General features: G+C 46.3%; 1 protein-coding gene across 2 annotated transcripts in view; it reads left to right on the top strand.

Annotated features, from left to right (window-relative positions):
• Positions 1-20,677, top strand: part of CACHD1 (cache domain containing 1) — a 197,350-nt gene that overhangs the window by 133,822 nt on the left and 42,851 nt on the right. For both annotated transcript variants that reach the window (XM_023641952.2, XM_023641953.2), the window contains 4 exons: positions 8,082-8,208; positions 10,895-11,039; positions 11,879-12,095; positions 18,788-18,937. In XM_023641952.2, the coding sequence (XP_023497720.2) occupies positions 8,082-8,208; positions 10,895-11,039; positions 11,879-12,095; positions 18,788-18,937 (639 nt within the window). The remainder of the gene's footprint in view (positions 1-8,081; positions 8,209-10,894; positions 11,040-11,878; positions 12,096-18,787; positions 18,938-20,677) is intronic.

Genomic DNA, 20,677 nt, shown 5'->3' with positions numbered 1-20,677 from the left:
CCCAGTCCAGTGCCTTGCTCATAGCAGGTGCACAGTAGATGCTCATTGAGTGAATGGAGGTAGGATTTTCTTTGTACTTTTGTTTCCTCATCTTTATAATGGGATAAGCAAGATGTTGAAAGGACCTTAGGAAAGGAAAGGATGTGGTCGTGATTTGCTGTAAGGTAGCACTGGTTTCCTGTGCTTCACAGCACATCAGCACACATGGATGTCACAGGTGTAGAGAGTGACACCAACTGCGCAGATGAATGACATCATTTGTGTGAAACTGATGATGCTGAGTCCAAATACAGTGTACACAGAAAATGAATTCTTGGCTTCTTAGTACCTCATAAACCATTTTATACTATTGTCTTGTTCTTACCATGGGTATGAAGGACAAGTATCTGCTCCATTTTATAGATGAGGCACAGGCCCAGAGAGCTTAATTGATCCAGCTGAAGTCAGCAGCAAATCATTAGTATTGACACGACTAAACGTGTGTGTCCTGACTCCTACTCCAGTGGCCTCCTTAGAATAGACTGCTTAAGATAAAGAGGTATGTCCCCACCACTGTCTTCTGCCTGCTGACACTTCAGACTCTTCATGTGTAAAATCAAACCTGTAATATTCTTTCCCACCCACATCTCCTCCTCGGCCCTTGTTCCAGATGACAGTTAACAGCAGCTCTGTTTTACTCAGTTACTGAAGCTTGAGACCCAGAATCGACCCTGACCGCTTCCTCACTCTCTGTCATAAAGAGCTTCTCTCTGGTGACGACTGTGTGGCAGTTACTGTGGCAGACTCCAGGATAATTCAGACCCTCAGAGAGCTCCCCACCTGGTGGTTATACGTGTGTGCTGGGGGGACGAGAGGAGGAGGAAAATCCACAGATGCTACAGTTATAACCCAGCGCTCAGTGCTGTCGAGATGGAGGTGAGCCCACAGCCGGCATTGAAGGTAGCGCTGGGCCAGATCTTAATGGGCCTTGGATATTAGTCTCAGGAGTTTGGTTTGGGTTTGGTTTTTGTTTTGTTTTTTTCCCTTGAAGGCAACCAACTGACAGACGTCAAGCCAGGGAGGCCAGAGAGCTTTGTGGAGAAGGGGTGGAAGTGGAGTTAGCCTGCAGGAAGGAGGAACCCGGGATGGACTGTTAATAAGACCATCCAAAAGTCGGTGGGGAGGGTGCTGGAGGGGCCCTGGCATGAGCAGATGGCTAGATGAGGAGCAAATGGGTGGCAAGAAGCAGAAAGTCCGTGTAGACCACTCTCCCAAATTGCTTGGCTGAGAAAAGGAGAAAGGTCACTGATAACTTAGGAGAGAAAGGGTATAGTTTTATTATGACTAATAGTGTTTTAAGTTAGGGAAACTTGAAAATGTTTATATGTTGAAGATGGAGAGACAATCTAGGAAGAAGGTGAAGCTGAGGAAACAGATGGGACAATGGAGTTTAATACCTTGGTCCAGTTGTCCCAAACCTCGTGATTATCAGAGTCACCTGGCCCCCAGCCCAGACCTAGTGAACCAGAGTGTTGGCTTGGTAGAGCTTGGGAATCTGTAGGTTTCAAAAGCTGACTGATGATCAGCCAGGCTTGAGGACTCCACCTCTGTTTATTTTCTCTGGCTCCTTCCATGAATGTTCGGAGACCGCCTGGGCCTTTGGGTCCTCAGGGCATGGTCTGCTAGAAAGGAAGAGAGTAGAGCAGTAGATCCTAGACTGACTTTTGGATTGTCCCAGAAGTTGATTCTGGATTCTCTGAGCCCATGACCAGGCCATCTAAACTGAGTCAAGGGCAGAATGGACTGGTTATTTTTTGCATTATATAAATCACCTGGAATGGATATGAAGTGCTGTAAGCTTGGAGCAGAATCAGAGGTTTGAGGATGTCCTCTCCTTAGTGTTACTCTTAAGTAAAGACAGTGAGAGAGCTGGGTCACCTGCCATTAGTGTCACTTTTGCAGTGGGTTTTAGCCAGCATGATCCACGTGGTGGCAGAGTCACTGGGCTGCATGGTCTGGATCCCTTCAGGGCTCAGAGCTTAAGTCTCTCTACCCTTTCTGAGCCAGAATATCCTTAGCTATAAAATGGGAATAATATCTCTTTGGAGAAACTCCACATTCTGGTTCTTGCTAGCTGTTACATGCTTGGGAAAGTTAACCTCTATGTGCCTTGGTTTCCTAAATAATAAATAAAACCTACCTCATACGCTTGTCCTAAGAATTAACTGTGATAAGATAGATAAAAGACTTTGCAAAGTCCTGGAACAAGGTCAAATACTCAATGTGCTTCCCACTTCTAGAGCAGCATAGACAGTATCGGGGTCCACGAAATACAGCCGCTCCAGAATACATGGTAAAACGATAGGATGGAAGCAAGGAGGAGGAGAAATTGGAAAGATGTGAAAGGTGCATGCCAGGGGTTTTGTTTGGAGTCCTCAGAATGTTAATTTATTTTATTTCCCTCCAAAATGTTTGCTATTGCACAGAATATTACTGAAAAGGTGCGATGTAATTTCTGGTCTGTTGAGGAAGTCTGAGCGTTTTGTGTGTCTGCAGCTCTGTGTATTTAGGACACTGTATTTTATATTTGGCAGGCTGTGGGAAGTTGACAGCTTTGTGTGTTTTGCTGAGTAGTGTTGGGCTGGGCGTCAGGAAGCCCCGCGTTCCTTGAGGTGGGAGGCAACAAGCTTTCTATTATAGAGCATTTTCTTTTTGTCCCTGCCTCTGGTGGATAATATTGTTAGGAAAAACAGAACACACAGTCCAACTACGAGCGGCTTGTAATCCATCTCTCTCATCAGCCTGGTGGTTTGTGCATTAGAGAGGGCAGACAAGGAATTGGGGACCTGCTTGGTTTTGTCTTGACTGGAGAGGCTGAAGGTATAAGAACTGGTCAGGCATAGATGGTGAAATTGAAAGGAAATATTTGGGGCCCACAAATGTGGGGCCCACGTGTTACAATTATCCACAGATGGTTTAGTGCGCTGTCTGCAGGTTGATCTTGAGACTCAATAAATGGAAAGTACAGAACACCTTTCAAAGGGGGAGAAGCACATTTTTTAGCTGCTTTTCTGACAACAGTTTGTCCGTTGTGGTTGAAGAAAAACCAGCCAATGGGTATTGCAAAATGGTTTGTCTTTGCTTTGAATTAGCGTAGGAACTGTGAGAGAGAGAAAAGTCAGCTTGCTGAAGGCCACTGCAAAGGGGGATGGTGGGAAAAAGCAAGGAGCCATCACAGGGAGCTGCTGTCCTTCAAATGCCCGGGTTAAGTTTCTCCCTTGTCCTCATCTTAGCAGTCCTGTCCTCATCTTAGCAGTCCTCGGTGCTGTTTGGATACTGCGGTTAGTCTGGGCTCACTGTTAGTAATCTCGTAGCGCTCTCCTACAGCTTTAAGTCAAGGAGAAGTGAGGAAGCTGTTCCTTTTTTCCTCCTTTTTTTGCATAAATTTGATCAAAGCCCATTAGAAGTTTGCTCTTTCTCGCTGGTTGTAAATCTGGATGCTTCCTGCCCATTGGCCTTCATTCTTTGCCTTCTATCCACTTTTCTCTTTGGGTTTCTAAAGGGTCTTTGGGAACACCTTGTCAAATCTGTTACTTTAAAGATGAGGAAATCGCGGAATCTCACGGGGGACAGACACGAAGAGCCTCGGTCAGGGCCGTCGTTCACTGGTTCACTCAGTGACGACTGATTTTGAGGGTTTCCTAGATGCCAGGCGTGTGCCGGGCTATGGGGTTGTGATGAAGAAAACGGACTTGGCTCCTGCCCTCATGGGGCTCACAGCAACTCTGTGTGAGAGACGTGAAACAGACAGCCACAGATTAAATACACAGAACATTACCAATATCTGCTATGAAGGAAAAAACTGGGTGCTATGAGAAAGGATAATAAGGAGAGTGGTCAGGGAAGGTCTCTCTGAGACGGTGACAAGAGTTATTCCAGGCCTGAGGATCACCTCGTGCAAAGAGCTTGGCCCATTGGCAAAATGGAACGGAATAGCTCTTGAGATAGAGTGTGGGGAGTAGGGAGATGGTTCAGGGCCTCATCAAGTCTGGATTTGATACCAGGTGAGGTAGAGTGGGAGACCTTTGAAGGGTTTTGAGTAAATCAGTGGTGGGATTTGCTTGCCATTTTAGAAAGGTGCCTCTGGATGCTGTAGAGAGAGTCAATTTAGGGCCAGAGGGCTTTCCAGTCTTAGAGATGGGACTTAAACCCGTGGCTTATTCTCATTTATCAGGGTCTTCCTTCTAGTTCCTAAACGCCAACTCGAATTAAGTAGAAAGTGCAAAATAGCCACGGTCCTCGTCCAGATGGCTTTCTCATGCTGCTGCAATTGGCACTGAAAGGAAAAGACCCCTAAGGCTCACATCTCTGACCTGTGGAACACCTACAAAATAATTACGAGGTCTCAGCTATATAGTTTCTCAAATAAAAACTCCTATTATCTAAACTATGCTATTGATTGTTTGATGTCGCTCAGAGTCGTGGGTGCTGTAACTACTGTTGACTCTATGGCTTGTGTCCCTGCCATTTTCTAGCTAAACCAGCCCGTGGGGTCAATGGTGGACCCCAAGACCTTGGATGACCCTGCTGGTATGTCTCAGTTTCAGCAGTTCAGCAGTTGTCTCGCAAGAGTAAATGCTCCCTTTAGCCTTGTGTGTTACATCAATTGTGAAATCCTTCCTTTTTGTCAAATGTCTTCTTCATTGTATTTATTTACATTGTCTATTTACAAACTAATGCAACCACTTACTCGGCTTGAGAAACACCGAAGTGTTTATTCTTGCTGCCTCTCAAGAAGTACTCGGTGTGCTTTTGATCTGTTGAGTGCTAATTCATTCAGGATAGATTTATTGACAGGTAGGCGCACTGGAGTGTTCCGGAAAGAGCCAGGCCTTTGGAGGCAGGCAGACTGAGAGCAAATCATGGCTCTGCCCTTGTGGCTTGGAGCAAGTTAATTCTGTATCTGCAAAATGGGTATAATAACAAACTCATAGAGTAACTATGAAAAGTGGCACACCATATGTAAAACTAGTTTGTATTATGCTCCAATTTCCACTATTTTATTATGAAATCAGCTCTTTTGAGGTATAATTGACATCCAGTAAACTTCACGTGTTTAACATATACAGTCGATACATTTTGACAGGTATAGTCCTGTGAATCATCAGACGAGCAGGCTTTTTCTCTCTCCATTCACCTGTCTGTTTCTGTCCCGGTTGCCTCTGCAGTGGTTTTGGGAGAAGGGGATGTTTATCACTTTAAAACATATTTAGAATTATCATTGCTCTATATTGATTTAGTCACAATATTTAATTGATTTTAAAGTGGATTTGGCATTAGAGGAAAGTAAGATTTCAGAAGTATCAAAAAACGGTTGAGAAAGAGTACCTCCGGGCAGCTCTTCCAGCCTGCAGCTCTCAGACTGTGTGCCTGGATGTGAAAAGAACCGGGAATCTCTGCTGCCGGGTATCGGAGATGACTCAGATACACATCTCGCCCTTGAGGATCCTGGAATCTAGTGATGGAGGAGCAAAAAGTTACCCGTAACCCGAAGATGGAAGAGCTAGAACGCTGGGGCATTCAGAGGCTGTGGCAGCTTCTCTCTGGGGGAGAAGCTTCAGCGAGGATAAGCACATTTATTGCCTCCGTCCCATGTGTCTGTCCGAGGGAGGCGTGCAGAGCCGTTTAGACAGATACAGACCCTGCCCACTGACAGGCCTGAAGCCTTGTGCTGTGCGTCCTGGGCCGACAGGCTGGGCATCTGCCCAGCTTTTTCCTGGAAGGCGTCCAGCATTTCTGTGGAGAGAGTTGAGTTTGCAGGACCCCTGCCCAGCTATGCAATGGTCAGAACACCTCACTGACTCTCATGATGGGCAAGGCCCCCCGGGCTGCCTGCATGGGTAATAGGGCTGCCATTCACCTCCACATCTAGGTCAGGGAGGCCCGCCCGGGGTGACACCGCAATGATAGATTGCTTCTGGGCCCTGGGGTCCTCATTACCATCATATCCATCATCTTCTCTAATACCAAATAACGGATGAAATCTAATCAAAGGCCAAAGGAGTTCTCAGCAGGAGGGTCTGAGGATGCTCGCCTGGTACTTAGGCTCCAGTGTCGGAATGACCGTAAGGAACCAGAAAGATCTCTGGTGGTGAAACTAAATGTATCATGCACTGTATGAATTCTGATTTATTTTTAAAACATTCTTGCTCTCCTTGGCTCCCCTTTTTAATAGTCTTACTGTAGCCTGTTTATTGTTACAGATGTTACTTTTAAATGAGGTCATCCAGCTTTCCTTGACTTCCAAAGCACTGTTTGCCTTTTTATTGCGGGGTTGGCAGGGCTGTCTGGAGAACAGCGCTAATGTGAGATCAAGGTTAAGGCTCCAGACCCCCAGGAGACAGGCGGAGAAAAAGCCTCTTCCACGTTTACGTGCACTCACGTCAGCCGTAGGTCTCAGAAGAGTGTGGTCGCCTGAGTCCAGGGGATGACCGCGAGAAGGTCCCCTGGTGGAGTGGAGAGGGGGCAGGCGTTCTGGTCACACACTGACCTAACTCTCTTCTCGTCCACTGTGAAACCTCAAGGAGGTCAAAAAACCCCTCTCTGAGCCTCTTTCCTCATCTGTCGCTTGGGGGTAGTATTTTTTTCTCCTGGGGCTTTTGTGAGGATGAAATGGGCTCAGCTCCTTGCTGCATGTTGGGTGGGGTAATTGCTGAAGGTGTGAGGCACTGAACACTATCTAAGTCCTCGTGTGGCACATTTTAGATGGCGTGGTCAGGGGCAGACCAGCCCTAAAGTTGGGGACCCCTGACCAAATCCGTCTTGCCACTGTGTTTGTAAGTAAAGCTTGATTGGCACCCACCCACGCATTCATTTATGGGTGTTCATGGCTGCTTTCACACTGCAACGGCAGAGTCGGGTAGTTGCAAGAGAGACCGTGTGGTCCGCAAAGGCAGAATTCTTTACTCTGGCCCTTTACAAAAGTGCGCTGGCCCCTGAGCCAGACTAAAGGGTGGCTGTGCCCTTTAAAGCGTTTAGAGCTCTATATGTATTTTTGTCAAACGCGCCTCACACTTTCCTTCCTTTTCGCCTCCACTCAGACTCCTTCCCTTGCATTGCTCTCTGTTCTGTTTCCCTCTACATAATTCTCCTGGTATGTCAGCTGTTGCAATAGGGCTGGGTTTTGGTCATCTCTGTAAATCTTGGATCCTGTGAAACAGTCCTCTACACCCAGTAAGTGTATAACGTGTAACTGAGTTGATGTGAAGGAGGGTAAGGAAGACTTCACGGAGGTTTGAAGACAGGCTTTCACACAAGAAGAGGGCTGCCACTCCAGCTGCAGACCAGTGGCAGTGATGCAGTGCACACAGGAAGGGAGGCGGGGCAGCATGATGTAAAGAACTCAGGAGCCAGGACCCCCGCGCTTGAATCCCACCTCGGCCGTTTCCTGATGAGGCCTTAGACAAATTGCTTAAGCTCTTTAAGCATATTTTCTCAACTCCAGAGTAAGGAATATTAATAACATCTTAGGGTTGTCTTATGGATTAAATGAGATAACATAGAGGAACGTCTCCATCCTGGGGCTGGCGCCTTGGAACCACTCCCACGAGCTCTTACTGAATGATTATGGTTCTGGCCTTCCAGGTACCATCTATGCCGCTTCCCTCCGTGTGGAGCGAGCTAGGCCAGGCTCATGGGTCTAGTCCCTCTGGAGACTAGGCCTGTTAACATCCCTGTTTTTCACAGTTAAAGATTGTGCCCCCAAGCCAGCAAGTGTACGGTGGCCAAACGGGGACCAGCCCAGTGAGGGGAGAGATGAGTAGAAATGAATCATTGATGCTGGAAAAGTAATCCAGGGCGTATAGCGTCACCATGCAGTATTAAGAATGATAGCTTCACTTGGCTGAAATATTCATTGCATTTCCTATTCATGGGGTATTTTTTAAGGGACAAAAAGAAAATTTAGTTTAGTAGAAAATTTATAGCCTTCTATCTAGTGGGATTTCTTCAGACTACAAGCAGTTTATGCAAAACAGATGCCTGAGGAGCCGACACGCACCTGTGGATTTGGGGCTTATATTTCCTCTTCCTCACTCCCCCAGTTCTCGCAGACAACCTGAAATCCAACCCTGGAATTAAGTGGCAGTATTTCAGTTCGGAAGAAGGAATTTTCACTGTTTTCCCAGCACACAAGTTCCGGTGTAAGGGCAGCTACGAGCATCGCAGTAGGTACGTTGACTTGCTTGCTAAAGTTTTAATTACCACTTCAGAGTGATCTGTATGAAATATAGACTCCTCATTTACATGCTTGGCTCTGCCAGTAAGATGCGGCTTTGGAAGTTTGTTCTGAAATGATTTCACCACTGAACGTAGATGGATGTGAGAATGCTGGGGAAGGGCGAATGGTAAAGCCCAGAGCTTCTCTAGAACTATCTAACAAGCCAAATAAAACAGGGTGTTTACTGAAGAAATTAACTTGTTTGAAACACCCAAACTGTTTTGACCTTCACAAGTCTTTGTTGAGACATAAATGCTAACGCCTTCTTCAAAGCCTAGCCCTAGAAGACGTTATGACATATCGCAGAGTTGAGTTTGCCATTCTCAACCTTCCATTCTATGATAATGTGCTTGGCCGTCCTTTTGAAAGTTACATGTAAATCTCAGCTACCAGAACTTTTAAGGTTGTCTAGAAAACATTGGATTAAAGACAGTTAACATCCTACTTTTCTCATGGAAAGGGCTTGAGATGCCCACTCAGCCAGAAGGGCAGTGATGGTGACGTGATTGTGTGACAAGACTCAACAATTTGCAGAACCCCTTAAGCAAAGGTACTTTCCTCTTGAATCCTCATGGGTTCCCCTTTGCTGTGTTAGATGTTTGATGCCAGAGCTTCTGGAACCGGTGCAAGGTGCCCATTTGTCATGCCACTTTCTGGATCTGAATTAACCACCACTTTAGCCTCCCTTCGTCTTGACTTCAAATTGTGTCTAAAATTTTCCCCAAGGAAAATACTACTTCCGTGCTTTCCCGAGAAAGATATTTGTATCATTTGTATGGTTTCTTCCATTCCCTCACTAGACAGCCTGGGGAAGACTTGAATGTCTTGGAAACTAGACCAGAAGCCATGCCCTTGGGTTCTAGTCTGGCTTCTCTCAGGAGAGACCAAAGGCACTATGAACCATCTAATTCTCACTTCCTTCTAGGAAGATAGATTAGATGGCATGCTGCTTTTAGGGAATCACCTATGAGGGGTAGTCCAAAAGGAAAAGCAGGACCTTGTCACAAATCAATAGGCACCTACACTTGGAAGGTGTCACGTGTCTCCACCCCAAGTCGACATTAAATCAATGCTTGAGCCTCTCTTCCCTTAGCTAAGTGATCTGTGTTCCTCTCCTCATAGATTGCTATTCCCATCCCTTTGCTTGCCCTAACTGCCTTCATCTGATGCCTTTGCAAGTTCTGCATTCTTTGAAGCTGAGTGGATTTCAGAGCAGAGCAACACGAGAAAGGACAGGTGGATACTGATTGTGTCGTGAGGACCACCTCCCAGAACATACACTTAACATTACTATTTACCTGTCCCACTAAAGCTCTTTTTAACAACTTGGTGTGACAACGCAAACACATACTGTGCTCTTCATTTATGTAAGTTGAATTGGAAAGGAGGAGGTGTGTCATTCTGAAGAAAACCCTCTCACCTTGCTTGGAGGACAGAAAAAGTTCAATATTTGATGTGGTCTTCAGTGTTAGGATAGCCAGAGTTCTTTCTTTTCTGTTCTTCTTTCGTTTCTGCAGCCACCCCTCCTGGATTCTTGTTCCCCAGCCCAGGTCCTTGCTGGCTCAGTGGTATCGACTGGGGAAAATACAGTGGGACTTTGGTATTAATGTGGGACTTTGGGCTTGAGAACAATTCCTGTAAACTTGGCCGGATTTTGAGGGGTTTTGGTACTTTGCCTGCATTTCTTAATTTGTGCCCAGGCTTTTGTGGCTCAGCTGGCATCTAACATTTCACAGAAAACTCTAGTGTTTTAGGGTGTCAATAAAGGAAAGCAGTCTCTCGAGGCTGATTTGCTTTCTTAAGCTCCCCCTAATTTGTTCCAGCTTTAAAGCTGTGAATAGAGACCTCATTAAACCTCTTCTCACAGACCTTCCTGTCCCGCACACTCGCAGAAGGCGGCTTTGATGGGGGGCGTTTCTCCCTTGGAGCTCCCCCCAAACCCCTTTTCTTAATGTTGGCAAACAAAAACCTGGCAAGAAGAGGGACGATCACAGGCTTGGACAAATTTGATGGCATGGTTTTAAATGCTCAGATAAGGGGCCTTTTGGTGGCTGACCTGTGTGAAATGCTTCGGTACAGAGAGGAAAGGCCCCTCTTTGCAGCAGCCGTGGGCTAGGGAAAGAAAAACCAAACCTGCTATTCAAAGCTGCTCAGCTTGCCCACAGATTACAGGCTGGCTCTGTTTCAGCAGAGCACCATTCTGTAAGTGTGCAAAGGAGGACCTGGCACTGGCGAGGGGACCTTTTCCCCCGTCTTGTGCTGTCTCTGCACATCCGTTTCCTGAGGCAGAAAGTCGGGTAACAGTGAGCAGCAGCATCACGCAAAGCTGAGGGTTAACTTTTGACTATCAGACTCTCAAAGGATTTGCTTCTTAAAACCTTCTCCCGGTTGCTGTAATCTTTAGAAGACATAGGTCACCAATCCCTGATCTTCAGACACACACTGTTGTCTTGAGGTGGTGTTTCCAGTGCACCAGTATGGTTTCTCATTCCGTGCTGATCTCTCCATCCTTGTGCCATCCCTGGAAAAACACGCCGACACCAGCGTGCCTGCCCGTCTGTAGTGTTCCCATCTGTGTTAGGTGGAGGCCTGTTACCTAAACCAGGACTGACCCCAGAGAGCTTCTCCCCCTTCTAGACCTATCTACGTCTCTACAGTCCGGCCGCAGTCAAAGCACATAGTAGTGATCCTGGACCACGGGGCTTCTGTCACGGACACCCAGCTTCAGATCGCCAAGGATGCTGCCCAGGTCATCCTCAGCGCCATCGATGAACATGATAAGGTGATCATTATCCCACTGACCCTCGTGACATTGGGTCTTCCTTAAATGCCTTTTTAAAAGTACCTTATGTTTTATGATGTATATTTTTAAATCCATCTTTAAAATGACTTTGGGAAAAGAGAGTGGTTTCGTTTTTATTCTAATATTTGAGGAAGCAGCTTCCAGGTCTGGTTGCAAGTCTCTTTGAAAACCACCCCTGCCAAGCCAAGGCTTGCACTTTCCTTGCGGCTCTTGTTAAGACTTCTAATTGGTTGTGACTTTTACACTGGAAGTTATGCTAAGGAGGGAAGGCTGAGGGCTTGGGGGCTTGGATGCTGGCAGCTGCCTAGACTTTATCCCAAGATTGATGGGAGGTACGGACGAAGGGAATGCTGCTCTCTAGGACACCTCAGAGACAGGTTATTTACAGCTAATGATAATCCATTGCCTGTGGACATTTCCTGCTTCATCATTTTGACTTCAACTCCAGAAGTTTTACTCACTAATCTAGTTCCTTAAAACCACCCTCCATGCCTTTTGCCCTCACTCCACCTGCAGTTGGAAAACCAAGATGGTTAGTACTTGCTAAGATTTCTCTCTGCGTGAAATACATTTTTTAATGTTCTATATGAACACCATTCTGCTGACTTCATCTTAGAACAGAAACCAAACTCAAGGGTCCCTTCCCCTTACCAATCCTTAACTAATCCTTTTCAAATTTGATAGATTTATGCCTCCAGGCACGCATTTTTAAACTCTCAGAAACTGTTTTCTAGGCCTTCTCACTCCTTGGGTTCTCTCTGGAATATAAAATAACCTTTACATGGTAAGGTAGCAACTCTTCTTTTTCTCTCCTCCAGATCTCTGTGTTGACTGTAGCGGACACCGTCAGGACTTGCTCCCTCGACCAGTGCTATAAGACGTTCCTGTCTCCGGCCACCAGTGAGACCAAGAGGAAGATGTCCACCTTCGTTAGTAGCGTCAAGTCTTTGGACAGTCCCACCCAGCACGCAGTAGGATTTCAAAAGGCATTTCAGCTGATTCGAAGCACAAACAACAACACAAGATCCCAAGCAAGTAAGTGCCCTCTCTCAGAGGCCTTAGAAACTAATCAATAAAGGATGGCGCTAGGAATGTATCGTAAATCGATCACACAGCTACGTCTAGAGGGATTTTTCAAAAACTGACTTGGGATAAAATTTTCATGTGTTGTCATAATGGTCGTCTAAAACTAGGACCTTCCCAGATTTTCTCTTCTTTTCCAAGCAGAGGTGTTCAGTCTCCCCGATTTCTTCACTCCCAGAGCCTCTTCTTCCTGCCCCTTGATTAAGAACATGTCCCCATTTACTTCCCAGGGGAATATTCGCCTCCTTTTTAATGCTAATCGTCAGCCTTCCCTCCTCCCTGGCTCAGGGATGTCTGCTTGTGCGCGTGTGCACATAAATAGGGCAGCAGGAGTTCCCGCACTGATCCTTCCTTCTTCTGACCAGCTGTCATTTAGATGAGCACAGCCCTTCAAATGTACAAAGGCACTCTAATTTAATTTTCGTGTATTAAAGGAAATCTGGAATTAGGATGCATGCAAAAGGAAAGGATATTGGAAATAAGAGACATGCTTTGAAACTCCTGAAAGGAATCTATGTCCTTTTCCCTTCTATATTCGAAAATCTATTTGTAGCGGTTTTTTTTTAGTTGAATGTATCCTATTAAGATAAATTTTAAAAATATGTTTTCAAGCTCTTCAGTGTGTCTGCATTAAACTAAGCATTGATAAATACAGCACATAGTGCCTGGCACATGCTGGGCCCTTGAAAGAAGGAAGAAGTTACTGTAATTATTACAACTAATGATGGTAGATGGCATATTAGTTTTATGTTTCTGCATAACAAATTACTACAAACTGAACAACAGCTTAAAACAAAGTATGTTTATTATCTCACAGTTTCTGTGGCCATGAGTCCAGGTGCACCCTAGCTGGGGTCCTTGCTTAGGAATGCACAAGGCTGCAGTCCAGGTGTCAGCCAGGTCTGTGGTCTCATCTCAAGTCTGGGAGTCCTCTTCCAAGCTCCATTGATGACAGAATTAATTTCCTTGCAACTGTGAACCTCATGTCCACTTGCTTCCTCAAGTCTAGGCAGAGAGCATCTCTTCTTCAAGCCCTTGACTTCAGGGAAAGGCTTCGACCCTCTTTTAAAAGGTTCACCTGGTCTAATCAGACCCACTCTCCGTTTTGATTTAATCGTCTTACTCCCCCTTGTGATGGACTTATTAGAGACTTCAATTACATCTGCAAAATCTCTCCATCTTTGCCACATTGTAACACAATCACAGGAGTGACATCCCATCACTTTTACCATGTTCTGTTAGTTAGAAGCAAATTACTGGCTACTCCCAGAACCACTCCCACAAGAGGGGTGAGGATTATAGAGGCTGTGGGTCGTTGGGGTCATCTTAGAATTTTGCCTACCAGCTTTGGCAAGTGCCAGCTATCCACAGACCAATATTGTAGGATGGCTGAGTGTAAAGTTGGCTATGATTCAATAAGGCCAGCGGACAAGGCTGACCTCTCAAGTATTCAAGATGGATTGCAATTGATTGATGCCATTTACCTTTAGATGCCATTTACCAGCTGCCTTCTACATGTCAGCTTGCTCACTGGAAGTACTTTTACTGGATTCTTCAGTCATCAAACCATCTTTAGCATTTAAGTCCAATTTTGATTATTACACTATTTAAAACTATGGAGATAAATGCTAGACTGGCAGTGGCCAGGCAGTGAATACGAGTCAAGCGAGCCCAAGGTAAGGTAGTGAGGATTGTTTGGGAAGCATAGTAAGCCAGAGAGCACGGGCTGCAGCCAGAGAGCACAGGCTGCACCCGGAGAGTGCAGGCTGCATCCAGAGAGCACGGGCTGCATCCAGAGAGCATGCTTTGCATCCAGAGAGCACGGGCTGCATCCAGAGAGCATGCGCTGCATCCAGAGAGCACAGGCTGCATCCAGAGAGCATGCTCTGCATCCAGAGAGTGTGGGCTGCATCCAGAGAGCATGCTCTGCATCCAGAGAGCACAGGCTGCATCCAGAGAGCATGCTCTGCATCCAGAGAGTGTGGGCTGCATCCAGAGAGCATGCTGTGCATCCAGAGAGCATGCTGTGCATCCAGAGAGCGCGGGCTGCATCCAGAGAGTGCGTGCTGCATCCAGAGAGCATGGGCTGCATCCAAACGGCTGCATCCAGAGAACACGGGCTGCATCCAGAGAGCATGCTCTGCATCCAGAGAGCATGGGGCTGCATCCAGAGAGAATGCACTGCATCCAGAGAGCATGCTCTGCATCCAGAGAGCATGCACTGCATCCAGAGAGCATGCTCTGCATCCAGAGAGTATGTGCTGCATCCAGAGAATGTGGGCTGCATCCAGAGAGCATGCTCTGCATCCAGAGAGCATGGGCTGCATCCAGAGGGCACGGGCTGCATCCAGAGGGAAAGCCTGTGGCTGCCGTGCAGGAATGCCTGTCCAGTGTTGCCACATCTTCTGTTTCCAGAGAAGCCAGAAATCTGCATTTTTATGTGAAACCCTTTGATTTTCAAATATTGACGTTTCTTCCAGCTTTAAAACTGTGAATAGACACCTCGTTAAACCGCCTCACAAACTGTCCTGTGCTGCACACTAGCAGAAGGCTGCTTTGATGGGAAGCGTTTCTCCTCTTGGATTTTTGGATTTTCTCAGAGTTGGAAAACAAAAACTCAGCTAGAAGAGTGATCATCAAGGACATGGACAAATTTTGATGGCATTGTTTTTTAAATGCTTAGAAGAGTCTCCTTTTTTTTTTTTTTGAGTAAGATTAGCCCTGAGCTAACTGCTGCCAATCCTCCTCTTTTTGCTGAGGAAGACTGGCCTTGAGCTAGCATCCGTGCCCATCTACCTCTCCTTTATATGTGGGATGCCTACCACAGCATGGCTTGCCAAGTGGTGCCATGACTGCACCCGGGAGCCACACCGACAAACCCTGGGCCACCGAAGCGGAACATGTGAACTTAACCGCTGCACCACTGGGCCGGCCCCTAGAGGAGTCTTTAAAAAAAGAAGGCCAAGTAAGACATTTCTAAGGTTTAGTTCACAGACCTCCACTTTACAGCTTCTGCTGGCAGTTTGGAGAAAGAAGACCCCAAATTAGGTTGCTTAAAGAAATACTTCAGGAATTACCATTGTCCTGTTCATTAAGGAGGGTTTGAGGTGCTCTCAAGCAATGTAGCATAGTGATTAAGTGTGTGGGTTTTGGATTTTAACCAATGTGTGTTCAGATTCCTACTCTGAAATTTTTCTAACCCTGTGAACTTGTGTAAGTTATTTGATCTCTCCAGGCCTGGTTTCCTCATCTGCAAACTGGGGGTGATAATAACATCCAGGATTCCATCATAAAGATGATAATATTCAGTTTCCTGCAAAACTTCTAGCTCTAGTTAAATTAGAGCAGGTACCCCAGACATCCTAAATTGGCCCCAAGCCCAAAGATGGCCGAGGACCGCTGGCAGCCTTGGCTCACAGTCTAGGGAGGGGTCTGTGTACTCCTGGAGCTTGCACTATACATTGTTGCTTCTGTTTATTCCACAGGTATGTATTTAGCATCTCCTGTGGACCTGGCCCTGTTATAGGGCCATGGGGTGGGGTTATTCTAATGAGTCAGACCTACCCCATAGGATTGTCATGAGGATTAGTCTGTGCATGAAAGTCGAGTGTCTGCCCTGTATTAGTAGCCATATAAATAGAAGCCATATGTCATAAATCATTGTAGCTGTTCACTAATTTGCTTTGCACTAATCAGAAAAATCTAAAATTTCTATCGATGCAGTTTCTTTTTCTGTCTCATGGTCGATCAATAACTGATACCGTCAATAACGTTGGGGTTGTAATTGTCATGGGTTTGTTTGGGGAGTGCTTGGTTGGTAGGTCACGTTAGAGCAGAGGGAAGAAGATGGGTAGGAGTGGGGATCTAATGGCAAAGCCCAAATTCATGTTACCCTGCCCCCTTTGATACTGACCCCAGGATATGCTGGTGGCGTAGACAGGGACCTGCCGAGTGGAGGGTCTATTGCATTTTCTTCCAGATCCTGTTATGTCTTTTCTCTGCCCAAAGCCCCTAAAATGACTCAACCCTAACATTACTAATCACAAGGTTTAAAGTGCCTCTGAGTGACTAGGGAGGTAATAGCCTAATATGTAAAAAAATCCAAATAAATCAGCAAAATCTGGCAGGTCTGGTGTCTAAGAATAGAAAAATAACTTGGTTTTCTTGAGGATGGGGTGAGAGTGGAGTCAGGTGCTGAGGGTGCTTACAGATGTTTGCAGACTGCAGGTTGGTCTCGTGCTGTCTCTGTATTTCCCCCACTAGGGAGTCAAGCAGTGTTTTCTTTTTCCATTCTGAAGCTTTAAGTAAGCTATTTAGGGCCCTAACAAAATGATTTACAGGAGTGTCTTTACAACATTGGAAAAATATTGACGTCTACTTTAAAACAGGGATGTTCCTATGCTTATGGACTTGTGTTTTTTATTTTTGCATCAGCATTCACTTCCTAATTTCTAATAAAAACTATGACTTAAATTTGCAGTTAGTGTTTATTAGAGAATTTTTCAAACATCAAAATTGGCTTTAAGACTTGCCTGTGTATTAAGTCTTAGTGGTAAATAGGAGAGAGCAAATTTAAATGCATTTACTTCTTTGAGTCAAATTGTATTAAACTCACTTCAGTTGTCTACAATATTGACACAACATAAATTAACTATTCTGCGTAATAAAGGACGCCTCAGAGTCTGAAACTGAAGGAACTTCCAGCACTGGGTCCTCATTATTGTCAGAATAGCTTTTAGCAGGGTAACTGTATTTCTTATCTATTGCTGAGTGACAGATTACCCCAACACTCAGAGACTTAAAACAATGAGCGATTATTGTCTCAGTGTCTATGGGTTGGGAATCTGGGCACAGCAAAGCTGGGTGCCTCTGGCTAAAAGGTGTCGCGTGGGCTTGCAGGTGAACTGTTGGCCAGGGCTGCTGTCGTCTCAGAGTTCCACTTGGGGGGGCTCCACTTCCACGTTCACTCCCGTGGGGGCTGGTAGGATTCGATCCTGAGGGCCTCAGGTTCTTGCCTCTCCATAGGCCAGCTTCCAGCGTGCTGGCGGCTTCCCTTGGAGAGAGAGACTGAGTGCACCCATGGAGGGAGCCCCCTCTCTTCGTAACCTCATCCATCTCTTGACAGCCCATCCCCTCTGCTGCATTCCATTCACCAGAAGCCGGTCATTCAATCCAGCCCACGCTCAAAGGGACACATGTACATGAGAATGCAAATGTCAGGAGGGGGGACCGCTGGGGACCAACGTGGAGGTTGCTGCCACAGTAACTCTATAAAGTAACCTCAATTAAGTGATAAGAAGGACCTGAAGAAATAAGCATATAGCATATTAATATCGATTTCAATAAAAAGATAAGCTGCTACGCAGGATCTCTTAAAAATATATATTGAATCAAAGACTCTCAGATTAGAAAGATAGTGTGCAAGTCCAGCTCTCTTTCCTCACTCCCTCCATTAAAGCCGTCGCTCAGCCTCTGCTGGTACATCCCTAAAGGTGGGAAATTCTCCACTTTTGTTTTTGTTTTGTAAATCCACTTGAAAGAAGTTCTCACTGAGGTAAAATGACTTCTCAGTTACCCTACTCATGAGCCCCAGTTGGAGAGTAGTTTTAATCTTGAGTCATAGGTGCTACTTCCAACCAATACGAGGGTTTTATTTTGTTTTGTGTTTGTGTGCACATTGTGTTGGGGGAGCGGTGGTTTATGTGTTGTGGGTGTGTGTTGTGTGTGTCTAGGTGCGTGGTGTGGTGTGTGTGTTGTTTATGTATGTGGTGTGTGTATGTGATGTGTGTATTGTTTGTGTGTGATATGTATTCTTTGTGTGTATGTGTGGTGTTGTATTTGTGTGTGTGTGGTGTGTTACCTGTGTCTGTTGTGAGTGTGTGTTGAGATCTCTTTCTTTTCTCTTTCACCTTCCATTTGCCGTCACCCCTTGAGTTCACTCTTTACCTAAATTAACCACTTAGTCCTCACAGCAACCATACAGAGTGAGTGCTGTCATTTTCCCTGTTTCGTAGATGAGGAAATTTAGGGGCGAGAGGTGAGAAATCCACCTGCGATTCCCGCACCTGGCTTGTAAGTGGCAGCGCCGAGATTGAACGCGGGCAGCCGGCTCCTGTGTCCGTGTTTTCACTGCTCTGCTACACTGATGAGTTCTAAAAACAGAAATGTTTCTGCAGCTGCTTAGTGGAGGAACAAATAACCTTACATGTCTCAGGAGCCCCTGGAAGAACCACCAGCTTAAAGCCTAGCCCCCTGAAAAATGTGTGTTCCTGGTGAAGACCCGGAGCCCCTGAGGAAGGGAGTCAGGTTCTGAATCCTGTTTCAGCAGGCGGGAGAGATTCTTGCCCGGGTGGCCAGATTCCACAGCCGCGGGTGCCCAGAGGAGCTCACCTTCTCTTGTCTGGTAAATTTATCAGGAGCCTCTCCTTACCTGACACTGGATAAGTGAGGCCTCGTGCCCACAAAGGGGAGGATGGAAGCGGCGCAGAGGCAGGGAGATGAAAGCCCAGCATGGGATGGCAGGAGGAGGAACCGTGGGCCAGGCGGGCCTTCGAGGCCAGAAAGTCCAGGGGATGAAGAAGAAACAGAACTGCCGCCTGTAGCCGGAGCCCAGTGTAACGTTCCATCTGTATGTTTTTGTTTAGATACAGACATGGTCATCATTTACCTGTCAGCTGGCATCACATCAAAGGACTCCTCAGAAGAAGATAAGAAAGCGACTCTCCGTGTCATCAGTGAGGAAAATAGCTTTCTAAACAACTCCGTCATGATTCTCACCTACGCCCTCATGAACGGTAGGTAGCGCTTCAGGAGTTTTATTTCACATGAAGGTTCTCTCTAAGTGCGTGCTGCTTTCAGAAAAATGGAAAAGAACCGTAACGGTGTGCTTTGATGAAGATGTGTGAGGCGACCAACGGCTCCCTTCCCAGCCTGCCTTTTCCCCACTGCTGTTGGCGTCCAGGGCGCGTCCAGGAGGTCCCCTTCTCCATATCTCTCTCTAACCAGCTGCTCTTTTCTCCACCTCCGCTTTTGTGGTCTTGCAGAGGATTCTGTATGGCTCCATTTTTTTTTTTTCATTTCTCCTTCATTTTCTTGGATTTTGGTGCTGCATGGAGGTTATTAACTTATCTCATTGATTTAAGCTGCAGGAAGCCCAAGTGCTGACCTAGATTCTCCTGTCTAACCGGGACTGTGAATGCCGTTTTTCCCTGCAGAGTCACCACCTGAAGCCTCTGCTGCCACTGTCTCCTCCTCAGCTTCCCCAGCTGGGTGGTGGAGACACCAGTTACCGACTTGACAGGGTTGTTATGAACATCAGCCCTCCTGTAGGGCAAACACCCAGCACGGTCCCTGGCACTCGCTGGGTACTCATTAAGGTGGATTTTGTTGCTGTTAAATGAGACAGTATGTGAATGGGTTTAGTAAATTGTCAAATCTGAGAAAATACTCAATATTTTTCTTTCTGCTGCTCTGTTCTTTTCTCCCCACCTGTTAATGCATAGCTCTTCTCCTAAAGCATCTTGTTCTGCAGGCCCCTGGCCCTCAGTGTCCAGGCTGGCCATATTCTCTTCCTTTTAAGAGGCTGTGTCTTGATCAGCAGCCCTTTCCCACCTATGGTCTTGTCTTTCTCTTATCCGCTTCTAGATTCTGTGCAGAACCTTGTGCTTTAGGAACAGTGGTTCCTGTATTTCAATCTGCCAAGGATTGCTTGGAGAGTATTGTTTTTAAATGCAGACTTCCAGATTTTTATCCTGACCCTCTTAGGTGGGGTCCAGGAATCTGTTTTGGCCAGTGTGAGTCTTTCCCAGACACTTTGTGGACTACACATGGAGGAACACAGGGTGTGACGTCTAGAGGTTCTGAGTTCCAGTCTCCATTTATTAGCCGTGTAGCCTATGGCAAGTTACTTAATCTCTTTAGGCCTGGTTTTATCTGTAAGGTGAAAATAGTAAAATCTGCATAGGGTTGCTCTGATAATACGCAAACAAGATACAACATGTTTAAAGTTCCTAACATAGCGCCTGGTAAGTAACAGGCCCTCAAAGCCAGCTGGAGGAGTGAGTGAAGGTCGTGTGCTGCCCTGTCTCGGTACGCTCCGAGGGAGAGGTGCTCTCCCACCTGCTTTGGGGCCAGCTCTCCGTTCAGTATTGCATGTCCCCCAGCGTGTTGTGCTTGCTTGTGTTAAGCATGTCACCCACATGAACACTTCACATTAAGCATGAAGTGAGTGATGTGCTCACATATCGTCTCCTCCTCCTCCCTCCACTTTGCACAAGGATGTGAGCGTCTTGGACATGAATTTTCTTGTATGCTGAGCACAGCTGAGGCAGGCAGGGTGGCCTGTTTCCGCCTCAGACACCTACCTTTCCGGGTCATCTTCAGTTGCCTGTTGCTCTTATTTTCCTATGGTTTAGCTTCTTTCACTCATGAAAGGAAGGAAGGGATGGAGAGAGGAAGGAAGAAGAAGAGAGGGAAGGAGCCAGGAGGGTAAAATGTATTGAGCCTCCAGTGTGCTGCATAGTACACTGAGGTTT

This window comes from Equus caballus, chromosome 5 (genome assembly GCF_041296265.1).
Source record: "Equus caballus isolate H_3958 breed thoroughbred chromosome 5, TB-T2T, whole genome shotgun sequence".
Classification (NCBI taxonomy): domain Eukaryota; kingdom Metazoa; phylum Chordata; class Mammalia; order Perissodactyla; family Equidae; genus Equus; species Equus caballus.
The sequence above is the reverse complement of the archived record's forward strand: the minus strand, read 5'-3'. Positions and strand labels throughout refer to the sequence as shown.